The following is a 24,427-nucleotide window of genomic DNA, read 5'->3' as shown; positions in this document are numbered from 1 at the left end:
GAAAGGAATCGATCTTGCGGATATGAGGATTTGTTTGCTTACCATCTGTCTCTTTATCTAAATTAATCCAGGGAGTGGTGATCCTTTGGGAGGAGGCAGTAGACTTATTGATTGTTTCTGTCCATTTCTCCAGAAGTTTAGTCCCTGAAAATGTTTGTGTTTGAGGGGGAGCGAACTTCGGGGTTAAAGCATCAAAAACCCCAGAATGGTGAAGGAAAAAGGTGGTGAGGAAAAAAAAAAGGCAGGGAGACTGAGGAGTGTGGAGGGGAAACCTATTACTCTCCCAGATACTGTCCTGGCTGACTGTTATCAGTGCCTGGAATATTGCAAGAAAACTCGAGAACAAACTGAATCCTCCTGTGATCACAGCCATGTACGTGCAAAGGTGAGAAAGGACATTATAGTGCACGTATGCAAACTGTACTTAGTGTTTCCTGTCCTCATGGTCTAAATGAGCAAAATAGGAAGGGAAAAAAAAAAAAAAGAAAACCACTAAATGTTTTCTGGAAGGAGCTACCTGCTCAGCCAAATTGTGATTAAAGGTGCATTTTTATCTTTACCAGGGTTTCCACCTCCAACCTACGTTGTCCCCCCTCCTGTGGCTTTCTCCATGAGCACGGGGTACACCTTCCCAGGTGGTGTTTCTGTCCCAGGAACCTTCCTCCAGCCCACAACTCACTCACCTGCAGGAAACCAGGTGCAAGGTGGGAAACAGTCCCACATTCCTTACAGCCAGCAACGGCCCTCTGGACCAGGGCCAATGACCCAGGGACCTCAGCAAACACCACCTCCTTCCCAGCAACCCCTTTCATCTTTACCAGCTCAGGCAACAGCACAGTCCGCAAGCCAGTTACAGGTCCAAGCTCTGGCCCAGCAACAGCAGCAACAGTCCCCTACGAAAGCTGTGCAGGGCCTGGGGAAGAGCCCACCACACCACTCTGGATTCCAGCAGGTAAACTTGACTAATGCAATGTGCTAAGCTTCATTTAAAAATAAATGGCAACATTCAAGACTTACGTTCCTGGATTGTCTTTTAAAAACTGTCGTTAAAGACCTTAGTGTGGAATTTTGATCTGTGAACTTCTGGGCAAATTTGAAAAAGAGCTGACGTTTAGTGGGTATGAATGTATGGTTCTGTAACTGAGAGGAAGGTATCTACTGGAATGGGAAGCTGGTCATCTGTTTTCTGTGTGTTTCTGTCTGTAGACAAGGTATGAAGGTGATCTTTCTGATCAGTTATTTCTGTCTTAGGCCTTTCTAGTTTTCTTGTGTGTGTAAAGAGGACTGAGTCTGAACCTTCACCCGCACTCTCCTTTTGGCTAACTTGGTTGCAGTGTCAGTTCCCTCACAGCTCTTAGTTTTATGCTCACATCGTGCTGGAGAAAATCTCCCTTCTGGCATCTCTGGACTTGATGGTGAGACCCTCCTGGTGTTGAGGGCAGCAAAATGCTGGCTCAGTACCTTAGTAAAGGGGTTTACAAGGTACTGGATTAGAGTAAGGATTATACTTGGCTGTTGGTGTAAGGCTTGACTGGGGAGTATTAGATGCCTATCGAGACTGCATTTTGGTGAATAACATAGCAAATCAGAATGTTTGTGGAATGTCTGTCACAGCTGAGCCAGACTGACAGTTTGAATTGAGTTAGGCATTCAGTTAACATTAATTGTTCCTACCCGCTGGTGAAATCATGCATTCTGCCTCAGTATCCGCAGACAGACTCGTCAAAGCAGCTCTGGAACCCACCTCAAGTCCAAGGCTCACTGGGGAAGATCATGCCTGTAAAGCAGTCCTATTACCTGCAGGCCCAGGACCCTCTAAAACTATTTGAACAGTCATTACAGCCTCCTGTGATGCAACAGCAACCTCTGGAGAAAAAAATGAAGCCTTTCCCAGTGGAGCCATATAACCAGAACCCCTCAGAAGTCAAGATGCCAGAATATTACTGGGACTCTTCCTATGGCATGGCTGACAACAGGGTGATGGCACAGCAATCTAACATGGACCGCAGGGGAAAACGGCAAGGAGTCTTCCGCCCAGAGCAGGATGCTGTCTCCAGGATGACCTTTGAGGTAAAGATCCATGCTATATGTGGTGAAAACCAATGAGGCTCTAATACTCCTGACAACTCTAGGAGTTTCCCTGTTTCAGGAATGCCCTGTAGCCCCAATGTGAGCTTATTTAGTAGGGAGCTGGGTATCAGTAAATGGGATTCCAGCAAACAGTGATGAATTCTCCATTTTAGTTGGCTTGTGTGTGGGATCCGGCTCTTGAAGAATTGGTTTCAAGTAGGTATAAGTCTTGATCAGTGTAGATGTGACATTGATCTCTGCACTGTGTCTGTCAGGTTGAGAAACATGGCAGCTGATAGTTTTGGGGAAAATTCTTGTCTGGCAACTGATGAAAACCATAAAAGCCATCCAAATAATTGCAGTTGAATTATTACCCTTTAGATGAACTCTTAACACTCATATAGTATCTTGAGTGTGTTGAATGGCTGAGGCTGCAATAGTCAGATTGAGGCTGGAAATCAAGGATGGTAGGAGCAGTCTTGTCTTGGATTTTTTTTTTATTTTGTTTTTCCTGCAAATCCCACCATGCAGTGAGAGAGCTGAATGACTTCCTTAGCTCTTGGTTGCACTAATGGAATACTTTGCTTCTGTTCATGCACTAGTGCTTCATGTTGCTGTTTATAAAACCTGCAATCTTTGTTATTTATTAACAATCCTGGCGTTGTCTCTGAGTGCTTTTGGTGATGTTTATAAAGAAACTTAAACAGAGCGCTCTTTAAACCTTTGGTCAGATGCGCCTCTGTAAATGCACTCAGGATTTTCAGAAGGTCAGCTGAGATCACTTGGCTTATCCTTCAGAGAGAAAAGCCAGACAATGTATAGGAGTCTGCCTCTACCCTGATGTCAGGTTGTGGTTTTTAGATGGAGATGGGGTCAAAGCCTTGTTCTCATCCCTAAAACGGAAACCTTATCTTGGTGCAAGCACAGTGCAGTACGGACAGAAACTGTGCCTGTGATGCTTGTGTTTTAAGCATCCCTCACAAAAGTCAAGATGTCAAGTTTGATGAGCACTTTGCAGGGTTTTTTGGCCCAGTGGTCTGGTCAGCTGTACATTGGTGTGGCAGCCATTAGCAGTGGAAATAAGTCTCGTGGGATTCAAACTCCACAAATAGAGGAGGAAAGAAGATGCAAATGTAATTTTACTTGAAACCTAAATTACTCACAGGTCAGCTATAGAAGAATAATTGTAAGATTTTGTGTTCCTTGTCCTTGAATGTGAAAACGGGTTCAGTATTTGGCATGGATGCAATGGGAAGCACATGCTCCACTAATTAAAACTAGCTGCCCATCATTTTGATGGTGCGGCACTCCTCCCAGTACGCATTATGTCACGTGGCTAGTTACGTTTTCTGCTCAGCGTTTTCTCTCTGTGTACTTCGACACGCTTCTGCTGCACCACTTTCTCACCTCACACTTCTGCATGCCACCTTCTGCCTTCCTCTTGCTATTTTCTCTCATCCTGCTGTGGCTTAGCCTCCTCGCCATCTCTTGCTGTTCCTCTTTCTGCCTTCTGTTGTCTCACTGTGCTCATTTCTGTCACTAGGACCCCAAGAGCTCCCCTCTGCTTCCTCCGGACCTGTTAAAGAGTCTGGCTGCCTTGGAGGAGGAGGAAGAGCTGATTTTCTCTAATCCTCCTGATCTTTACCCAGCTCTGCTGGGGCCTCTCGCCTCTCTTCCTGGACGAAGCCTCTTTGTATGTATTTGATGTAATACTGCTGCTTCTCACTCTTAACTGGCATCTCTTTCTTCTGTGAAATGATAAGAAATGTGAAATTCCTTTCTCTCCCCCATCCCTCCTGTCCACTTCCCTGCCTCACCCTTAAGCTAGTCTTCACACGAGAGCTCAGACCAGCTGAAGGCACACGGTATAGCTCTTGGGCCGAATCCAGGCCTGCTAATTTGTTCAGAAAACAGAGTAACAGTGGAGTTTTTTGTAAGTACAGTCCACAGGAAAGATGTTGATGCATCATTTAATGCACTCGCTCTTCTGCAGTTGTATGAGCTTAGTAATAAGAGCAGGGGGGAACACAGATTCAGCTATGGGAAGTCATCAGAACAAGTGTGGCTTATTATAATCTGCATATAAAAATTCCATAAAGGCAGGGAGAAGCTCCCCTACTAAATGCAGAAGAAATTGTAGAAGAGCAAGATGGCTTTGGAAGAAAATTGCAAGCAACTGGCTAAATAATCAGTAACTTCTATAGAAATACAGTCATTTTTGACAGACTGAGGGTTTTTTTCCTACATTTATGTATTAAAACCTTCCTAGTTCACTAGCTGGAGGGTCTCAGAGCTGCTGAATTTGTAAATTGCCTCTGAAAATGCAGTATGCCTTTCTAGTATGGCTACAAGCAGGTTCATTAAATACTACTATTTCACATTAGTCGCAGTAACAAAGAGCAGCTATTTGTGACTCTACTCAAAATCTCTGATTAAGTCTATTCCTCAATTACTGTACATGCCATCCCAAGGAGCCAGTAGCAAGATAGACACCCATTTCTGTCTCATTAGATACCTTTGCTAAGAAACTAATAGCTACTGCTTCAGCAGCTTCCTTTGAAGCTCCTACTGTTGCTGTCTGCTGACAAATGGAAGGAAATTCTTCTCTGTGCAAGCTGTGTGGATATGCAGAGTGTGAATTTCATCTGCCTTTTAAAATGTGCTTTCAAAGTAATGAGTTGTCACTTTGAAAATCTAACAAGCTAGGAGCTGCTTGCCAAGAAAATGAGACTATTTGTTTTAGGTTTACAGGATAAAAGCAAAGATATTCCAGATATTGAGACCATGTTAAAGAGAGAGGGTTCAGGTTTTTGTTGTTTGAATAATAAATTTAAAAACATCTGACATGCTGAGCTGGTATGAGTGCAAGAGGGCTTTTATTTGGAAAAAGACTACAGCTTTCATTTTGGATCACACACAGTTTTAGTTACGGCTTCACTAATTCTATGGCTTGGTGATCCTGATCCTAAATTTGGTGGTGTGTGTTTGTCCACCAGCTGAGCTTTATAATTTTTCTTTGGTTTCTGTATTGATGATAACTGATCCTATTTCTTCCCTAAATAGGCTTGTTTCAGAGACGCTATTTTTCACTGCTTAATCATAGTAAGAACCAAAGAGAAAGCTGAGAAATATTATGCTGCAAATAACAGCTGTATGAGAGGGGGCGGCATAGATGATGGAAAAGGTCACGGTCCGTAATATCTTAACATGGAACCCCAGGGGAGTTTTGGAACCTCTGTTTTAAACATCTGGGTTTTTTTTCTTTCTCTCTACAGTTATTTATAATGAAAATGAGTGCTAAATGAAACTTGGACTGTTTAACCCAATTAAAAAATCACAGCACTTGGCTGCTCTTGCTGTCTAAGAATGCCTATACAGCAGGGATGCTCTCAAAACTGAAAAATATTCTGTTGGTAGCAACATACAAGAGTCTAATCATGTTTGCAGGAGTCCTCTGATCACTGGGAAGGATCCTGTCTCATTTGTATGAGGTTTTATGCAACCATAGGGTTTTTTTGGCAGGAATCTCCCCCCTAGATGTATCGGACAGAGTATTACACGTATGATTTGAAAAGCTGTTCTGGCAGCGGGGTTTGCCTGAGACTCTCAGCTGTCGTGATTGTTGATTTTTAGATCTTAATTACAGTTACTTAGGGAAACTACTGATTTTTCTGCATTTGTTAGTTTGCTCCCCCTGTCCTCCAAGGTGCTGGAGCTAAAATACAGGGAAGGTTTTAAATGTGACCAAAAACACCATGGCAGTTTCTGATAGCATACTTTTCTCCTGCTCACTACACTGAACACTAACTGCAATTTTTCCCTTTTTGGTTTCTGAAGAAGTCCCTGCTGGAAAAACCATCAGAATTGATGTCTCAGTCGTCATCTTTCCTGTCCCTCAGTGGCTTTTCTCTTAACCAGGTAAGTGAGGACCAGAGTCTGCAGCCCTTTGCTGTTTGAGCTTGCCATTAAACTAGGTAACACGGCAGAAATATGGGGATATCCTTTAGTTCAAACCAATAGAAAACCTGAAAGAAATTCATATGGGTGCCTAATTTCAGTCTGTATCAGCAAGATTATCTTTGCCTTTATCAGTTGTCTTCTCAAATTCACCCTAGCTATAGTTCTGCAGACGTACTGTTGAATCTTGCTGAGTTCATGGGCCCCTTGCTCTTAGTAGAATCGTGGAGTTGACTGAAAAGGTGCATCTCAAAGTGTTACAGTGCGTAGGTTTTTATTTCCTGAGCAATGGATTACCCGTTCTCTTCCAGAGAACTGAGCAGGGTCTTGATACAATTTTTGTGAGTACTTGGGAATTTAAAGATTTTGTGAAGGCTTTGCAGTCCAGCCAGGAGAAATCTGTCCTGATTCAGAATGTGATGGACTTCATGTTAAATAAAATGGTCAAAGAAGAGGGGGCTGGGGAGTGAAAAAGGAGTTGGGAAAATATTTTTATCTATAATTGTTTCCTTTGTACAGTCTCAGTGTTTGAAATAAATCCAATACCTAAACTCTTACATTCATTTTTTTGCAGGAAAGATATCCAAATAACAGCATGTTCAATGAGGTATATGGGAAAAACATGAATACCAGCACAAAAACAGAAGTCACCCCTTCAGTTGCCCATCAGGAGACTTCACTATACTCTCTCTTTGAAGGGACTCCGTGGTCTCCATCCCTTCCAGCCAGCTCAGGTAATCCTGGCATGGTTTTTCTCGCGTCTAGTGATTCAAGAGGATTTCAGTTAATTCTGAACCTACTGCAAGTTAAATGTAACTGGAAATTAAAAAAAAAAAAAAATGCTTGACAAGGTGTCTGAAGGTTTCTGTTTGTTTTTCTTTATATATCCTCAGAAATATGAGGGAATTCTGTAACTAATATAGCATAAGAACCTGGTTTTTAACTGAAGTAGTTGAGCAGGGTAAAAGTTGTAGGAGGTGTTAAATCCTGAAACCTCTTTAACTTAGATTCCTGACAAGCATTTGGGAATAGGGCTTTAACTCAAACATCCGTATACTTTCAGCGTTGCTTATTTGGAAAAAGCAGGAAGAACTGGATTTCATAATGTAGATATTTGAAAGAGAAAGAAACTATATGACTGAAGAGTGTGGAGGAAAATATGACAGTGGGGTTTGGTTTTTTTGGTGGTTTTTTTTGTTTTTTTACTGTTAAGCAGCCTACAAAGCAAACCAGCTTTTTCCTAGTAATTATCTCTAAAGGCATAAAATATAACTATTATGTCATGATTTTATTCTCACTAAAAATCCAGAAGAGCGTGAGGGGAGGAATTAGTTGAATCTAAGAAATGAGTGGATTTTAAATAACATCTGCACTGAATGAGATTTTTGGTTGCACTGAGACTTTTGCAACCAACGAGTAATAACCATTGTGGGTGAAGTGGAAGGAGTTGCAAAGTGCTTTTATTCTAGCAGGATTTATGGCTCACGTGGTTTCAGCTTTCTCTCCCTTCACCTCTTCATTCAAGACAGCATAGTCTCCTGCTACCCTGCTATGCTGTGTTGTCTTCAGGCATTGTTCTCTCTTGCCTGCAGATAGACTTTTCCATGCTTGCTCTCCTCTTTTGCTCGGTACTGGGTTCCGATCTGAATTGCTTTAAGACTCATAGAAGTATGAAACATTCACAGACTTCGGAGTTTGAGTTGTAAACCTGCAAACTCCTCAAGGTCTAATGTCTCTTTTTTTTTTTTTTAATTGGTTTGTCAAGCTTGGAGGCAGATTTTTTTTTTTAGTTTGAGAAAAGTTCTTCAAGAAACATGGGGAAAGCTCGCTTTGGCTAGCCAGCCCTTTTGAGGTTTCCTGGTTTTTGGTTTTTCTGGTAAGCACATGTATGTATTAAACACAGTCATTCTGTTCTTGTATATGCACAAAAATTTTCACTCGGAACTTAGGAATTTTCATTACACTCGTGTAATGGAGGGAATAAAAACTGACCTTCAGCATTGGAGGAAACTTGCTGATGGCAGAATTTGCAGCAACACTAAGAAATTCAAAATCGGGAGGCTCCTGCCGTTTCTGTTGACCTCTTTCCTCTTGCCTTGTAATCACTAGATCATTCGACACCAGCCAGCCAGTCTCCTCACTCCTCCAACCCCAGCAGCTTGCCAAGCTCCCCTCCAACCCATAACCACAATTCTGTTCCCTTCTCCAACTTCGGACCTATTGGGACTCCAGACAACAGAGACAGGAGAGTCGCAGACCGCTGGAAAACAGATAAGCCAGGCAAGTGCTGGGTTCCAGGCTTGCGTGAAGCCAGTTGATGGTGTTTTTTTGCAGTGGTTTTGCTATGTTCCTTTGAACTTGTCTTTCTCCCATTTTAGCAATGGGAGGGTTTGGTCTGGACTACCTCCCAGCAACATCGTCATCTTCGGAGAGCAGCTGGCACCAGTCCAGTGCTCCCAGTGGCACCTGGGCAGCCCAAGGCCCTCCCGCTATGGAGGACTCCTCAGCTGTGCTTATGGAGAGCCTGAAGGTATGTTTGACTGAAGCTGTGCTGAGGAATGGGTGCTTGTCTATGGGGCCAGGAGATCCGGTGATGGGTGTTAGCCTATTGCAGGTGTCAAGAGTTCAGTGTCAGAAACCAAAGGTTTTTCCTGCAGGTTCACTTATGCAGGCAATGTGGGAGGTGTGACCAGTGCTGGAAGATGTCACAGTTTTCCAGTTCTTGCTGTTCTAGAATATTTTGTGGAACAAGACCAGGCTGGAAGAAATTATAACATGTGCTTTGACTAGTCTAAAATTAGTAATCATTAATGTGGGATGAATTTTTATGGTAATGAGGATTCTGGAGGAGGATAAGCTTCTTCCAGGGAGCCTCTCTTTAGAAGGCCTTCTTTGAAGTCTGGATAACTTTCATGATAAGCCAGGTATGAGTGATAGAGAAGAGGGAGAATATAGAAAACTGTCTCTGCTTTCTCATCTGTAAGGGCGGGGGGGGGCTGTCTAACGCAAGGAGGTGCTAGCGTTGGCTGTTTGTTTTTAGTCCATCTGGTCCAGTTCCATGATGCACCCTGGACCCTCAGCCCTGGAGCAGCTGTTAATGCAGCAGAAGCAGAAGCAGCAACGCGGACAAGGCACCATGAACCCGCCGCATTGAGACAGAGGTGGCAACCCTTGCAAATGAAGGCTCCATAAACCATGGCATGTTGGGTTTGCAGGACTGGCTCACACAGTCCTGTGCAGGTGGCAGCCCTCTCTTCTGTTCCTTGCTGTCAGGAGGGCGTAAGTGCTCCACCAACTCACTGAGTGTGCACAAAATGTCTGCAGTGCAAGAAAACAACATCAGGAACTCTCCCATCCCCGGGCCCTCTGGAGGGAGAGAGGAACTGCTGTTTGTCTCACTCAGTAACCCGATATCACCGCCTCCCACCTTCTCCATCGTGCATGTCCCCAGCCACATGGGAAGTAAAAGCTGAGAATGAAGGGCAGATGGGAGAAGCCAATGAGAACTTCTCAATCCTTTTCTTCTCCTTGGGGAGATAAAATAGGAATCCATTAATGATTGCTTTGCTGACTGAGAATGTAGTTGAAATTACTCCTAAACATCTTTATTACTATCTCAGTAGTAAGATCACACTGAATTCTTCCGTACACAGACGTGCTTCGTAGTCAGTGTGTAGCAATGAAAGCCCCAGTTGCTGCTCCGGTCAGAGGTGGTTGGTGGCGAGGTGGGGCTCTATCTCCTGGGCTAGCGAAGGAGTTTCATGAAGGAGAGTCTGGCACTTGACACCGCTTCACCTTTCACCCAAAGGCTTTGGCCAGCCCATGGGTGGGTTAGAGACTCCAGCATGAAATGCCCTCCTCTCAGTAGGTGTTTGAGCTATAATCGGTGATGTGGGGCATTGCAGCACTCTGCTGGACAAGCCAGTTAACTGCTATGGGGTTTTAAATTAATGTTTGATTCCTGTACATTTTACTGTAGCATAGTGGCTAGCCCCACAAAGGGCAGGCTAGTCTGTGCATTCACAGTCTGACTCATTTTAATAGGTAGGTAGAAAGCTTTCAATGGTTTTTGGTTTGGGTTTTTTTTTCCTTTCTCTCTCCATCCTCCCATCTTCGCTGGACGCTAGTAGTTTCATTACCAACGTGCGACATCTCACAGAAAATAATCAGGGGTCCAGCAGGGCTGGGTAAAGCCGACAGTCGGCCTGGACAGTGTGGAGTGTACGCACCCCTGCAGGCACACATCAGCTCCGCAGAAACCCATCCCCCCCATGCCCCCAGCTGCAGCCCCAAACTTTCAGAATGAAATTGAAGGCACCCGTGGACACACGTGTGTAACCCACACACGGAAGAAAGCATAGTGCTGTTCATAGGTGAAAAGGTGCAGAAGGGAAAAGGAAAACGTTTTATTTGCTATTTATTAGGGGAAAGGAAGACTGGAAGCTTCGTTAAAGAAAAAGACAGCATTTTTGCTAGGTTTCCCAGGGAAGTTACGGAAACAATGTCCATTTGCTGTGTTTAGCAGTAGGGGTTTGTGTGATGATTCAGGATCTCTGAGCTGGAAGCCAGCTGCAGAGCAAAGCACATGCAGGAGCCGAAGTGACACTGGAGTCTGGGCAGCCCCAAAGAATACAAAAAGGGAAGACGGAGGAGACACGATACCTCTCCAGGGGTATGAGCAACTCCCCCACGATCTCCACCTTAGCAACATCACTGTTCTTTGTTGCATCTCGAAGCTGTATTTCCTTTAAAAAGTCCAAAAAGTGAAGTTTCCACCCAGTGGTAATATGAACCAAACCCCTCTGTACTTCCCTCCAGCCCTCCCGGTTTGTGTATCGAGCTGTGCACCCAGGCAGCTGCGACATTCCAGTGTTTGAACCGTCACTGACTTGTGCACCCTAGACAAGCTAACCAGGTTCGCCATCTCGCTCCCGGCAGTGCCAGGGTCCCAGCCGCACTGTTCCACTTGTGCATGAGCATCCGGCCTCGGGAATGCGTCTGACTCTTGGCTGGGACTCCCCTCCCGCCCTCCGATGCCTGGGGGAGCAAGGGAAGGGGCCCCCAACAGAAACTGGTTTGTGTCGTAAGCTTTTTTTGTGTTTTTTGTCTGTCTGTGCAAGAGCTGCAGCTGCTGAAATCAGCTTTGCCTTTAATTAAACCATGTTCTCTCCATCCAGGTCTGTGTGTAGCGTTTATTTCCTGTGTAACTTGGCTCAGGCTTTTAAAAACGCGTTATTTTTCTGGAGAAGTCAGAAGAAGGTTTGAAGTTGATTTTTTTTTTTTCCCTATTTGAAAGAGAACTAAATAAATCACAGATTCTGGCTTGGGCTCAGTGCGGATAATTGGATTGTGGTTTTGTGTTACCTGTGTGCAATGCGGTTTACGTACCGAACCAAAAATCTGGGACGGGAGTAGCTTGCAAAGCTCTTCTTCAGTTGCAGGCTGAACCCAGTAGAGCACAGGCACTAGGAGTTGGAGGACACAGATCCTTCTGCCATTGACCTGCCTGCAGATCAGGATGTTGGCTGTTTGCAGCCAGTTTTTAAACAGCATACTTCCAAATGTGTCAAAGAAAACTACAGAGATGTTCTGTTTTTGAAACGACAGGTGTTCGTTGTATCCAGGCAACTCTTCAGAATAAGTTCCTTTAAAAATAAATGATATGTAGGTTATTGGGACAGCAGGGTTGTCCAGAACTTGTGTGATAAGATCCGAAGTGGAGAAACCACTGCTCTTAGCACCTTCGAAGCAAAGCGCTCCCAATGCTGTAGGTGGCTGGCTGTATCTACAGCTTGCATGTTTTGAGGATGGGGCAGGGTAGACGATTTTAAAATGCCAGAAGGACCAGCTGTCAGCAGCCGGGGAAGGTGAAATACTGTGACAGTAGTGCCCAGGGCAGAGGGGGGCAAGCCTCTTGGATAGGGAAGAGGGCATCAAAGTTGTGTAGGCTTTTATAAAGGGGACAACTTCGCTGCTGTATGACCTGCTGAGACTCCAGGCAGTGTCTTTCTAAGTTACTGTCCCTTCTGACTGCTGAGAAAAAGCTTTGAGATATGGCTCCCAAAGGTGAAAAAAATCTGTATACTTTTATTGGTGAGGGGTTTTAAATCACTGTGGTTTGAAGTGAATTGTCAAGTGGAGTAGGGTGAGGCTGCACGGTGTCTCTTAAGCTCTTGGGGTTGGCAGTAGTGTTTTAAGGAAGCAAATGCTGTCAGAAGTTCAGCCTTTCCTGGTCTGTAGCTTCCTGAACGCCAGTTCCTCTTCTGGATCTGTTGGCAGGGCAGTAAATGCAAGTGGCACCACCCTCTCGTGGGTTTTCCCAGCTGTTGGCATGTCTGTATAAAAGCTTTGTTAAAGATAGGGCAGGTGGGATAGAGCAAGTCTCTTGGTAAGCACAGTTTTTAGGACTGAATGTAGTCCTAACAGGAAGACAATTAGCAACTTTTTAATAAGTATCTGTTTTAGAGAACAATGCAAAAGGTAAAATAAAAAATAAAGCTTTTAGTACAAGTAGCAATAATATTTAAAGTTCACTTTCAGATGCAGTGATTAATATGAAAACTTCTTAATCGCAACAGTTGAATTCTTAATTTCTTTCCACGTCCACGACTTTAAGCTCTTCTGAAATCACATCTCCGGGTCTTCAGTGTTAGACTTTTGAACGAAAGCGGATGGGAAGATGCCTATCTTCCCATTGCACTGGCCTTCTAACCAGTCTTCATTCACTGGAAGATAAAGTCAGCATGGTTTTTGTCACCCTAGGGACATACAGGAGCATAATAACCTCCACGTGCTACAGACAGGCCCAAGATCACCATTTTAAGGTTTTCTGCTGATAAACCTTTTAGCCATGCTAAAGCCTAGTAGAGAGAGGAATGTGGAGGAAAGGGGCTGAGGAGGAATGAGGTAGAGAGCAAAGTTGTAAGAAGGAATGCACTGCCAAATGAAGGTGGGAAAAGTAGATCAACAGAGACCAAGGGACTTAGAAACTGCCTTGAATAGAAGACCATGGAAACAAAGTGAGTGTGGAGAGCGAGGAAATGATCCGAGATGGACTGTCCTCTTCAAGATGCCAACTAAAGTGTATTTTCACCTGCTGTTCCATGTTCATACGAAAAAAAAAAAACCACCCCGAAACAAAACCCAAAAGCCTCTGCTACCCTGGGTTGAGTAAAGCTTAGGAGCAATGAAAACTCTTGCTGTGGGGAGCAAAATGAGGTGAGAACCAACTTTTTAATGGGAAATATTTAGCTCAGCAGTGAAGGGGGGAGTAGGATTTTGGGGTGTGTGTGGGTCGTCAATGTTGTATGGCGCAAATGTACAGCAATGGAGGGGGTACTATGATCACTTGTGTACCGCTACCGAAGCCTGCCAGCCAGCACAAATTAGCGATAGAGCTACATACAGCAAACTGTCATAATTTGTCCTCCCTCCTGTGTGTGCTGCACAGACTTGAAAGGATCCAACTGAAAAACATGTACTAGATCTTGCTGAGATTTAGTCTGTATTTAAGCCTCAATTCTCGTAGAAGCACTAAAGACTATATTAAAGAGGATTGAGGCTAATGGAAGATTGTACCCTTGAAAAGAAAAGCAGCCAGAAAAAGGTGCCAGGTGAGGGGAATGGGAGTAAGAGCATTCTCCCATTGTGGGGGCGGCAGCCAGGATGAGGCATCTCCTTTAGAAAAATAAACTGTGATCAGTAAAGTTAAACACAGCTCAAGTGAAACTCCCGTCTTGAAACTGTTTGGGGAAGGGGGTGGCAGAAACAGGGGTGTGATGAAAATATGTTGGAAGAAGTATATATAACACTGAGACTTGGGTGGGAAGCCCATGGTAGAGCTGGAGGAGCTCTGCCTGTGCTACAGCACACAAGGCAGTTGCGGTGAAAGAACGCACTTGTTGAAAGCAATCTTACAGATGTTGGGTCCTGCTTGTCTTGTGGCTCCAGAGAACTGGCTGGAAAGCTGAAAACCCTGTGCTTAGTCAGGAGCATGCAAAGCAGAGGCTGGAAACACCTCAGTAGGTTGGATTTTTTGTTTTTTGTGCTTCATGGGGATGGACCAAATTTGCCTCGTGAATCTGGAAACTGGAAGCTCGGTGACACAGCTCTTAGTGATGTGAAGGAAAGCAACTCTTACTATGTGTCCTTAGGTTGTCCTTTCCCCTGGCTTCCAGCTGCCGCCTCATGCTCATGCAATCTCTGCAAGCTTCTTTTCTAACCTGTCTTGTAAAGTGTTTGCATTCAATGCAAGCTTTCTCAGAAGTGCTCTGCGGCAGAAATCTGAGCAGCCTGTTTTCCATCTAAAGGTGGCAAACTGCAACTTGCAGGAGGAGAAGTTTGTTATCAGTGAAGGCTGCCTGAGCCACGCTGTTGCTCTGCAGGTCCCCAGCATGCAACAGTTTGCTTTGGAGGACTGGAGGATTTGGGAAAAGAGATCAAAGTCCCTAGTGAAGCTTGTAGGCTCCACTGAAGAACATGCGTCCAGTGTCTTGACCAAATACCTGAGAGTTTTTGGCCTGACTGGCAGATGTTGGGAACCCACAACTTCCACTGAACTGAGCAGCAGCTGCTGCAGGCGCTTGGCATCCCAAGGTCAGACCCATGCTCTCACCAGAGCTGGGAGGTCCCTCTCCTCCCCTGTTGCAGAAGGAGCACAATTACCTTTGGATAAAACAAGTATCACATCTCCTGCCTGAAACTCCAGGTCTTCAGGCTGGGTGGCTTCATAATTGTACTGCGCTACAACTTGGGTTGGTCCCGTCTCCTCCAGTGTTGCCTCCTGCAGCGACTTCTCTGGTTTGTTGTCCGATAAAACCCCCTCTCCCTAGGGCAGGAAATAAGCCAGTAAGGACACCTTTTGGCATCTCCTTTTTCTTTGTACCAGGGTAAGAGAGACAAGCTTTGTTTCTCCTCTTCGCCCGCTCTTTCCTCCTCTGCCTTTCAAGAGGTTGCTGGCTTGCTTTGAAAGCCACAAGCCTGCACTCGCGGCAAGAAAAGCAAAGGTAACATCTGCTCAGGTTCCTTGCCGGGAGTGGGCAGAAGAGGTGATTGCTACTGCTAGCTGTCACTGACCTCTCTGATGTCACACCAGACTGTCAGACAGTTGTCCTTGCTCTGGCTCCAAGCTGCCTCCAGGTTCTCCATGCTCAGAGTCACCAGCGCTTGGCTCTCCGCAGGCTTGTACCTCGGTGCACAGAGGACATGGGGTGAGGGTGGGAGCCCTGAAAACACAGCTCCTGCTGCCCACAGTGGGCAGCGCCTCACCTCAGCTGCGTGTGCTCAGGCAGGAGCTCTAGTTTCTTGCAAACCAGGTCCAGGAGCTCTGTGTAGGAAAGGCCTGGCTCGACTTGCAGGGCGACCGTGTATTTGTAATGCACCTTGAGGATGTGGGGGCTGGAGACAGCTGCTTCGGCCTGCTGCGGGTGGTAAACTGGATGTGAGAGTTTGTGTAACTTGGTGGGGGCAGGGAGAGGGACTGGGACATGAAAACTGCAGTCGCCTGAGTCGAATCTGAGCTGTGGGGCATCACCTGGCTGCTGGTCAGGGAAACATCTCTGCTAGCATGTGCAGCCTTTGGCACTTCTCTTGGGGCAGGTCAGTGGTCATGCCACTCAAGCTATGGTTGGACGTGTGGCTGGTTGGCAGCCCTGGTCTTGTCCCAGGAGAGAGCACAGTAATAGATTAGGCATTTAGCAACCAAATTGTGGCTTTTGGGTGACCAAATTTGAGGTGTGTCCACCCCAAACCCCCTCATTTTTTTTTGAGTTGGGATTGTTGTGTTTTCCCATCTCTCTCCCCATTGTGATCTTCTGATGCGCTGACCCTGCCCAAGAGCATGTGCATTACAGCCAAGCTCTCTCCTATTTCTCCCTTCTCAAGTGCCACAAGTTGTACAAGGGCTCTGCCAACAGCCATGGGTCCGGTGGGGAGCGGACCTGCAGGAGACCTCCCAAAAAGCAGCCTTAGTCACCCAGTTGGGTCCTGATGACCTGCTGGCCCCTAGCCCTGTCGTTATGCTTTGGAGAAGCTCCTGAATCATGAAAACCTGAAGCACTTCCAGGGCCGTGGTGCTTGCTGGGCATGCCAGCACCTTTCAGTGTGCAATAAATATGGATTTGTAACATGGACCTCGGGATCTGCATTCACGAGATGTTACCTTGGCTGCTTCTCTTGGCTGCGTTGCAGTAGCAGGAGCATAGTCTGTGGAGGAAGAAAGAGATGGCCCAGCAAGTGGGATGGGGTAAGCATTGCTACTCTGTGCTTAAATACACATTCAGATCTGCAGCCCTTTTCCTTGACACCCATCATTATCTGCAGCAACCAACCCTGGAGCCAGTTGTGGTCTCTTGAATGGATGCAGCATCAGCTGCGATGAGATTCATCCGTAAGATTTAGATATAACCACCAAGCAGAGGTTTGGGCTCTGTGCCTTCCCTCTTATAGGGACAGGAGCTTTAGGGGTGGGATGGCTTTCCTGGGTGGATTTAAAAAAAAAAAAATACATGAGCTGCTGGTTCTAGTGTCTCTGCTCTTCTGATCTCCCCAGGTCCACGCTGAAAACCGGAGGCAGTCCTTGTCCTTCACTGGGGTTGTAAAGCTAAATTCAGACCTCCAGGTAGGGTGATTTGATGTGGGTTTGTTGACGTCCCTTCACAAGGATCTGCTCTACGTTTTGTCAGTGCTTTGACATGACTGTGCTTGTTACGGAAAGAGACAGACCTACACTCTTGAATGCAGTCCCACTGCTAGATCTGCGATGGCTTTTGGTGCCATAAAGATGCTCTCTGAGGTTGTTGGGTCACTGAGATGTTTGCCCTTAACTCCCATGAGCCACAGCCATCTTCGCTATCAACTTTACCACTGGACTGCCTATGAGGCTGCTCTGCTTGGGACACGAGCCCTGTCCTGTCAGTAGTAGACTTTAGGTCCACCTTTCCCCACCATTGACTGGCTCAGGCCCGCCTCAGAGCAGGAGGCTTGGCAATTGCTTGTCCACATATTCCTATTTTTTTTGGCAGGTTGGCTATCGATAGCCAGAATAAACTGCAGCAGGTTAACAGCCGTGTGGTACAGTCTCTGCACGGTGATATTTTCTACCCCAAATGGGTTTTTCCTGCAGCGATTTGGAGTACACAGCTCAGCCACAGGCTCCTACCTCCAAGCACTGCGTGACATTTTCTAGAGAGGGCAACTCACAATGCTTCTTCCAAGCTCTTTGTTTCAGCTTGCTGAAACACAATCACTCCCCAGCTTTAAACTGCAATTTTGGACCGTGTACCTGAGCACTCCTGCAGCAGTGTGACTGCAGGTGGCAGCGCCCTGTTTCAGCTTCCCAGCATCCTGAACCAACTGAGCTGGGGGCGGTGTGGTGGCCCTGGTGCTACCATCCCTGCCCCAGGCCTGGGACACGGGGTAGCATCGGCCAGGAATCCCCTTCCCAGGGCAACTGCAGCTCCTTTAAACCTAGCCCAGCTCAGAGCAGCACTGAAACCATCGCGGGTGCCCTGCTCTAAGGAGAAGTCTGTAAGGAATCTTCTACTCCAAGACTTGGACAAGCTGGGTCACTTGCCCTGTTCCTATCCCCAGGCCCTTTTTCCCATTAGTTGCTGTGCTAATTAAGAGCACGGAGGGACTTGCTTTCCTCAGGGACCCACATGCTCTATTTTACTCCGTCCTCAGCACTGCAGTTGCCATCTCTGCCTCCTGCTTTAATGCCTCTCCATCCTTGACTGCAAATGGGCCTGGGAACGAGATGGAGGTGAGCCCCAGCTCTGGTCTCAAAGCGTGAGGACACGGCACCGAGGAGACTGTCTCAAACCTGCTGCCCAGGTTTTGCCCCTAAAGCACCCCCATCCCTTCAGCTCCCCTCACTGACCTGGTGCTGGCCGCCGTGACTTTTCTGGAGCGGTGGAGTTGGGTGGCTCTGAGATCTCGGCTTCAAGAGGGATTTCTTCCTGTGCCGGATGGGAAGAAGGTAGTGCTGTCAATCCCACCCTTCCTAAGGGAGCTGGGGCGCTGACGCCTCGTGGAGCCTCCCCTCCAACCCACTGTTTTTCCAAGGTCTGTTTGGGGTCTTGAACTGGGGAGGGGTGACTTCGCTACCCCTTCATCTCCCCAGCATTGCCAACCCACCACCTGGGGGCCATCGGCACACCATCTGCCCAGATTTTGCAGGTCTTTGAGCTCATGTTAAGGTGACCATGATCCAGAAGAACCAACCCCAGCATTACGAGGGGGGGGGGGAGTTGCAGGTATGGGTCCTGCTGGAAGGCTCAGAATAGGTGGTGGGTTAACGTGGGCATCTGCCCTCCCCAGGACACCATCTCCTCCTGGGCCTCCTCACCTGGATGCGCAGCTTGTTCTGGAGCTCCACGGGCTCGAGGTAGTTGCAGGGGACGATCCCTTTCTGTGGGGGAAGGAGAGAAGAGTGGGGATTCCTTGGCAAGGAGGCAACCCGCTGCTGGATGGACGCAGCTGAGCTTGTCCTTGCCCTGCCCTGAATCCAGGACAGTCCCTGAGGCTCGAAGGTTAGTTGCTGCAAGTTGGGTGGGTTTCACTGAACCCTGTGGCCTAAGCCAGGGTGGACATAAGGGACTTAAGTCAGAAACTAATTTAGTTGCTGATGGCAAGGCTTTGCTCTCTAAGTCCTCTGCAGAACCTCACAGCATCCACCCCATTGTCTGCCCCCTCCTGCCAAGCCCCTGGTACCTTTCCGTTGAACATCACCGTAGCCCAGTTGTCCTTCTCTTTTTTCAGGACAAAGACAATGTTTCCCGGCAGGACCTGCAGCTCCTCGGCAGTCTCGGGGATGAACTCGTACAGGATGCGGTGCGGCTGCCCTTCAAGGGCCCTGGGTGTGGGAGCAGCAGCTGGGTCAGGAAGGTGGGCGATATCATTGTTTTACTTTGTAGGAGGAACCCAGACCTCTGTCTCCTTTTTTCTACGGTCCCTTCCCCACGTCCCCTGAGTTTAGGATGCCGGGTGGACACTCAGCTGCAATGGTGAAGGATGAGGTTGGACCTGGCTGCAAGGGTTAGCAGCATTGTCCATCCTTCATCCAACTTACCTGAGGATTTCTGGGGTCTTGGGCCTGGGTGGAGGACCAGAGGCCTGCCAACAAGACGACAAACAGAAAATTATCAGTAATCTGGAGGATTTCAGTTGCTTTGCAGAAATGTCCTGCAGCCTTCTACCACGCCTGCCATCACCCCTACACGGTTCCTTCCTTCCTGGGCTTGTGTTGGGTCAGATGATTTGAACCTAAAGGGAGGCTTTTGCTGCTTTGCAGCTGGCTGCAGTAGGTTTTCGGCTCTCTGCCACCCTGATGCGTAAAGCAACTGCCTTTTGTGCTGTGAGGAATATCACTGGCTTTGCTCCTTCAAATGAGCAGTTTCCAAATTCTTCCACCTGCAGTTGGTTTTCAGAGGCACAATCCTGTTTTCACTTGTGATTCTGGTTTCAGCTCACAGAGGGTTGAGATCATGGATTTGAGATCAGCTAGTTTAAGCAGTAAGTTGTGCTTCCCCATATCTTCCCATTATCGTGCTTGCAAAATCCCCAGCTGCTGTTGTGGTGCTTTATGGTCTCTCCTGCCTAAGTAATTCAAGGTCTCTGGTGGATTTATCAACCCTCTGAAGAAGCTACTTGAAATAGTCCTGACTCCTGCAGCGAGGTGTCAACACTTGGTTGCACTGAGAAGAGTGTATTTTATCTTGCTTAACGGTGCTGTAGGCTATAGCAGTTGCGCTTCCCCGTATCCTCTTGAAAAGCTCCTGTAAAAACTCTCGGGTCCCTTCAGAGATGGAAAGATGCTGCTACATCATCAGGAAAATGGCAATGAAAATGCAAAGGGCTTCGGGAACTGGGAGAAAGATGGAGAATGAAAGCAAAACTGCTCTTGCTTCTCTGATGGCTTGAGCTGAGACAGATGAACCCAGTGGATCTTACGGGGAGGGTCTAAAACGACTCTCTTCCAAAAGCTGTTGGCCCACAGCAATGGCGGGGGCAGAGGATGTGCCGCCAGGCTGCTACTTCCCTGTTCAGGGAACCGGGTTAACCTCAACCACAAACGTAGGTGGGTTTGGGCTACACTCTCCGATGACGGAGAGAGCAGCTGAGATGTGGGGGCAGTGTCCGCCTCCGCCCCGTGGCAGTAGCAGAAAGTTCATGGTGGTGATGCTGCTGTTCGCTCCCCACTGTGAACCAGAGCCCTCGAGAGGATGTGCCGCCAGGCTGCTACTTCCCTGTTCAGGGAACCGGGTTAACCTCAACCACAAACGTAGGTGGGTTTGGGCTACACTCTCCGATGACGGAGAGAGCAGCTGAGATGTGGGGGCAGTGTCCGCCTCCGCCCCGTGGCAGTAGCAGAAAGTTCATGGTGGTGATGCTGCTGTTCGCTCCCCAGCTCCCCACTGTGAACAGAGCATGCTGTGGGATGATACACATCCCCACGTCCTCCTGAACTTTTGCCAGGGATGCTGTTCATCGGTGGTGCCTTACCTGTGGTTGGAGTGGAGCAAATCCTGAAAAATCGTCCTTGTCCACCACGGATGCCACCACCTAGAGCCAAAGACAGGCAGTGACTTGGTGCTTGTAGACCTCTCTCAGACCTCTGGTGTCCACCCTTCTCCTTTGCTGTTAGCCAAGCCAAGCTCCTCAGGATGCTTCAGGTTCAAGAGGCGCTGTGATTTTAGGCTAAGCATCTTTGACTACAGGCTGAGTGCTTCTGACACCAAAACTCACCTCTCAGCTGTGGCAAGGTCTCAGCTCTTAGCCTCACCATTACTGCAGTTAGAGTCACTATAACCTAAAAGTTTCCCTTTATATTTTAATCACAAATGTTGAAGGGAGTCAAAGAGTCCAACTCAAGCCCTTACCTCCTATAGGCAACTTTAAACATCATTTAGAAAGTTCATAAATGTTTGTGTGCAAGTTTCTGGCACCTGACACCTGAGGAGCTGCTTGGCTCTCAGTCAACCGATTCCCCAGTGCCTGCAAAGCCGATGGGTCGCTTTCTGGCAGAGCACTGCCTCCCAGGACCTGAGCCCAAGGGCGGCATCCCAGCGCTTGGATTTTGCACACTCATGGGGGAAAGCTCGCTCACTTATCTGAGCTGAAAAGCCCCTTTCAAATGGAGCAGGGGAAGAACTGGAGATCATTTGTGGGTGTCAGATTTTAAATAGCTTCTTTTCCCCTCCCTGAAAGGATCTTGGCTTGAGTTGAAGCTCCAGTGGGATCTTTCCAGCTCATTGCTGACTGATGTCCCTCATGTCACACTAAACAGAGAAACTGAAAATAGGCCATGCTCTGCAGAAACGTGCTTTTAGCTCCTCTGTTCCTGCAGACTCCCTGTTCCCCAAGAGACCCCTACGTGCCATCCCTCCCTCCACACCCGGGGGGATCCCTGAAGCATGGACCAGCTCTGTATCTCTGGCTGCCCACCAGGCAGCAGATAGCAGCTCAGAGGGGTGGTGAGAGGGTGGTCAGCAGCTCTCTTCAACCCACAGGCTTGGCCTGAATAAATAAGACATTTCTTTCTTACCATAGCTTTTCCCAAGTAGTCCTTCTTCTCCAGCTGAGCCACTTGCTTTTCGTTTGGTCTAAACAGTTTCCCTGCAGGAATGGCCACCAGCTCATAGAGCTTCTGCTTCTGTAGCACAGAGAAGTCATAGCGGTCTTCAGAGGTGAGAGCAGGGACTGCTTAATGTCCTCTTCCTTCTACCTCTGGGATTAAGGTCTTGCTCCATAAAGTCAAAACACCACCGTGACAGCCCGACCCCAGCCCTGACATGGTCCATTTAACCCAGTATTCCCATTCCTGCCTCCCCAGTGACCCAAAGCTCTTCCCACCAACTTGTGTCTCAGTACGACACCCATGTTTTGCTCAGCCCGCTGTGTTTTTCTCCTGCTCTGCTAAAGCCATGGCTAAAAGGTGGTTTCTCTGTTACTGGGATTTTTCTCCCTGTGGGACTGCTGTCAGCAAACCCAGCAGCTGTAAGACCTGCTCCTCCTTACCAGGATGGCTTCCATCGCCCTCTCGATCTTGTTGTGCTGGGGCTCGCTCTTCATGCTCATGGCCAGTGTCAGCTGCTCCTCAGCTTTCTTCCAGTCCTCCATCGTGGCGTACACCAGTGCGATGTTATAGAGTATCTGCCAGAGGGATGGGAGCAAGGAAATGAGCTCTTAAGAGCAGCCAGACACTTGCCAGGAGCACGGTGAAGGAGAGGACAGCAGGGTGGTGGCACCGCACAGAGCACTGTGCCAGCTTGCTTGCTTTTTTGCAAGGCATGAAGAGAGGTTGGCTGTGTCCTCCTTAGATTTCTTGAGATGGTGAAAAACCCTTTGGGATCAAAACTGCCGGTCAAGTCTTTCTCACCTCACAAGCAAAGAGCCTGTACCGCAGCCCCAGGATCTTGTAGTCGATGAGCTGATTGCCTCGCAGCTGGGCCAGCGCCTCTTTGAAATCCTTGATGGCCTTTTCATGGCTGTGGAGCAGAGGACAAGGGCGTCACCACCTCGTGGTGACACTTTGGCCACCTGGTACCCCTCGCAGGTGCCTCTAAATCTTTAGTTAAACTTGTTTGAGTTTAGCTGGGTCTCTCCTATCTCCTTGTAGTGTTTTCGGACACCCCAGGGGGAGAAGAGATGCTCCAAGGCTGGTGTTAATCCCAAGACTGCACTGCTGATGAACAGGAGCCTGTTTTACCTTGAGGGGTTGCAATTTGGCCCCTGGGGTATCAACCTGCCTGGGGCTGTCCTCAGCCAAAGGCTGGCATCTCTGCAAGTGGCAAAACCAAGACGTTAAAGCCCTCCACTCACTTCTGCCTCTGGTAAAACACGGTCCCCCGCTGGAAATAAGCCACCGCCAGGTGCTTGTCGCAGCCGATGCTCCGGGTGAATGCCTGCATGGAGGTAGGAGTGGGGCAAAAAGGGGGTGAAAAGGGAAGACCTTGAAAAAACTGAGGGTGTAGAGCGGTTATACCTGTCCTACTTTAGCCAAGGGGCCCAAGCTGGGCTGTGGGCTGTGTCTCCCTACAGCTTTGGGCACTGGGTGGTGGAGCCTATACCAGGCTCCTAATTTTTTTGAGCTGGAACCATCTGTCACTGCTCACTCGGCAGCTTAGTGCCCTGTGGTCAGTTTGGGGAGGGAGAAAGTGCAAGTAGCAAGACGTGCACCTCTTCTGCTGCTTCGCCTCTGATTCACCGAGAAAACAGGTTCAGCAGGAAGAGCCCAGGGGTGTCACACTTCATCCCAGCTTTAAAAGGCCCCGAATCCTTCCCTTAGTCAGACTGTGGCCCTTAATTCCTCCCTTTCCCACCATGTCCATCTGTCTGGCAGGTCTGTGTGCAAACTCGCCGGTGCCTGCAAGCAGGGTAGTGACTGTAAGGGCTGTACCTTACCTCCTCCGCCTTGGCCAGCTTCCCCAGAACAAGGTAGATGCAGCCGATGTTAAAGCAGATTTTGGCAGGGGGGTTCTGGACGGCTGTGAAGGCATCCAGGGCTGCCTTCCACTCCTTCCCATCTGCCGCGCACACCCCTTTTTCCCACAGCCGGATCATCTCCACCAGGGACATGGCTGCGTCGTGGGTCTCGCCCCTCTCCTCGTCCTTCCTTGTGGTGCTGCTCGACCTCTCTTTAGCTCTCTTCTGCTTGTGCTTCTGCCTTCCCCACTGCCCGTGTTGCAAATCTGGCAGGAAGTGGCCTCACTCGCGTCAGTGAAACGTGGCCCCGGGATGGGGAAGTGGGGCAGAGGCTGCCTCCGCCACAGCAGATTTCCACGGCGAGCTGCCACAGGTTGCACTCAAGGTCCTCTCCGGCAGCCGCTCCTCACCTCTTTGGGTTTTGCTTCTCGGGGTTTTTCATGAAAAGCCATGGGTTTTGTCAGCTGGGTGGTTGATCAGGTCAAATTTAAGGTTGCAAAGCCACAGGGCGAGCGCTGCAGCTGAGCCCCTTGTGCCTTCTGAAGCATGGTTCTCGATGGAGGTGGTTGCTAAATGGTTCCTGCAGGCATTTCCTGGCAGGCACGGCTGCCTGCAGCTGGGCTGGGGCTGTCCTGCCTGCCCACCTAAGCGGGAAGGCAAAGTACAGCCCAAGGCACAGCCTGGGAAACCTTTTGCCCTGCCTGTCCCCCACCACCTTGCCCCAGTGAGGAGCTCTGCTGCTGGGGGTGTGCAGAGCTGCCTGAGGATGCAGGCAGCTTTGGGGGGCAGCGGCCGTGCTGCACTGAGCCTCAGCAGTGGTGGTAACTCATGCTCAGCCCAACATCACTTCTGTCGAGGTGTTTCATGGCCAACAGTGTGTAACCTGGCTCTGGAGCGCTGCTGGGAGGACAGGGGGATGCTGAGCATGTGGCAGCAGCAAAGGCAGTGACGGCAGGGGCCTGACCTGCTGATTCAG

General features: G+C 48.2%; 2 protein-coding genes across 3 annotated transcripts in view; one reads left to right on the top strand and one right to left on the bottom strand.

Annotated features, from left to right (window-relative positions):
• Positions 1-11,198, top strand: part of SMG7 (SMG7, nonsense mediated mRNA decay factor) — a 47,290-nt gene extending 36,092 nt beyond the window's left edge. Inside the window, exons 17-25 of one of the 2 annotated variants that reach the window (XM_019471167.1) lie at positions 564-704; positions 822-952; positions 1,705-2,070; positions 3,614-3,763; positions 5,908-5,988; positions 6,602-6,761; positions 8,137-8,307; positions 8,406-8,557; positions 9,068-11,198. In XM_019471167.1, coding sequence (XP_019326712.1) covers positions 564-704; positions 822-952; positions 1,705-2,070; positions 3,614-3,763; positions 5,908-5,988; positions 6,602-6,761; positions 8,137-8,307; positions 8,406-8,557; positions 9,068-9,181 — 1,466 coding nt within the window. In that variant the 3' untranslated portion in view covers positions 9,182-11,198. Of the gene's footprint in view, positions 1-563; positions 953-1,704; positions 2,071-3,613; positions 3,764-5,907; positions 5,989-6,601; positions 6,762-8,136; positions 8,308-8,405; positions 8,558-9,067 lie in introns of both variants that reach the window. The other variant, XM_009275839.2, reaches the window with a different exon arrangement.
• Positions 11,199-12,507: 1,309 nt separating this feature from the next.
• NCF2 (neutrophil cytosolic factor 2) lies at positions 12,508-23,604 on the bottom strand. The gene is made up of 15 exons (XM_009275838.2): positions 23,431-23,604; positions 22,849-22,931; positions 22,406-22,514; positions 22,045-22,179; positions 21,572-21,679; positions 20,530-20,589; positions 19,097-19,140; positions 18,739-18,880; positions 18,374-18,436; positions 17,906-17,984; positions 16,187-16,230; positions 15,295-15,446; positions 15,103-15,214; positions 14,692-14,854; positions 12,508-12,752 (listed from the first exon to the last, which is right to left on the bottom strand). The coding sequence occupies exons 1-15, from the start codon at positions 23,602-23,604 to the stop codon at positions 12,655-12,657; spliced, it is 1,566 nt and encodes a 521-aa protein (XP_009274113.1). The 3' UTR covers positions 12,508-12,654.
• Between the last annotated feature and the right edge of the window lie 823 nt (positions 23,605-24,427).

The sequence above is a fragment of the Aptenodytes forsteri genome, unplaced genomic scaffold (genome assembly GCF_000699145.1).
Source record: "Aptenodytes forsteri isolate BGI_AS27 unplaced genomic scaffold, ASM69914v1 Scaffold289, whole genome shotgun sequence".
Classification (NCBI taxonomy): Eukaryota; Metazoa; Chordata; class Aves; order Sphenisciformes; family Spheniscidae; genus Aptenodytes; species Aptenodytes forsteri.
Note: the sequence above shows the minus strand (reverse complement) of the source record. Positions and strands in the feature narration are given on the sequence as shown.

Coding starts and splice junctions, on each gene's coding strand:
- NCF2 (XM_009275838.2), bottom strand. CDS start 23,604: ATGTCCCTGGTGGAGATGATCCGGCTGTGGGAAAAAGGGGTGTGCGCG. Junction 19,141..20,529: donor TTGCTCCACTCCAACCACAG/GTAAGGCACCAC, acceptor TCTTGTTGGCAG/GCCTCTGGTCCTCCACCCAG. Junction 18,881..19,096: donor AAGACCCCAGAAATCCTCAG/GTAAGTTGGATG, acceptor TCCCACACCCAG/GGCCCTTGAAGGGCAGCCGC.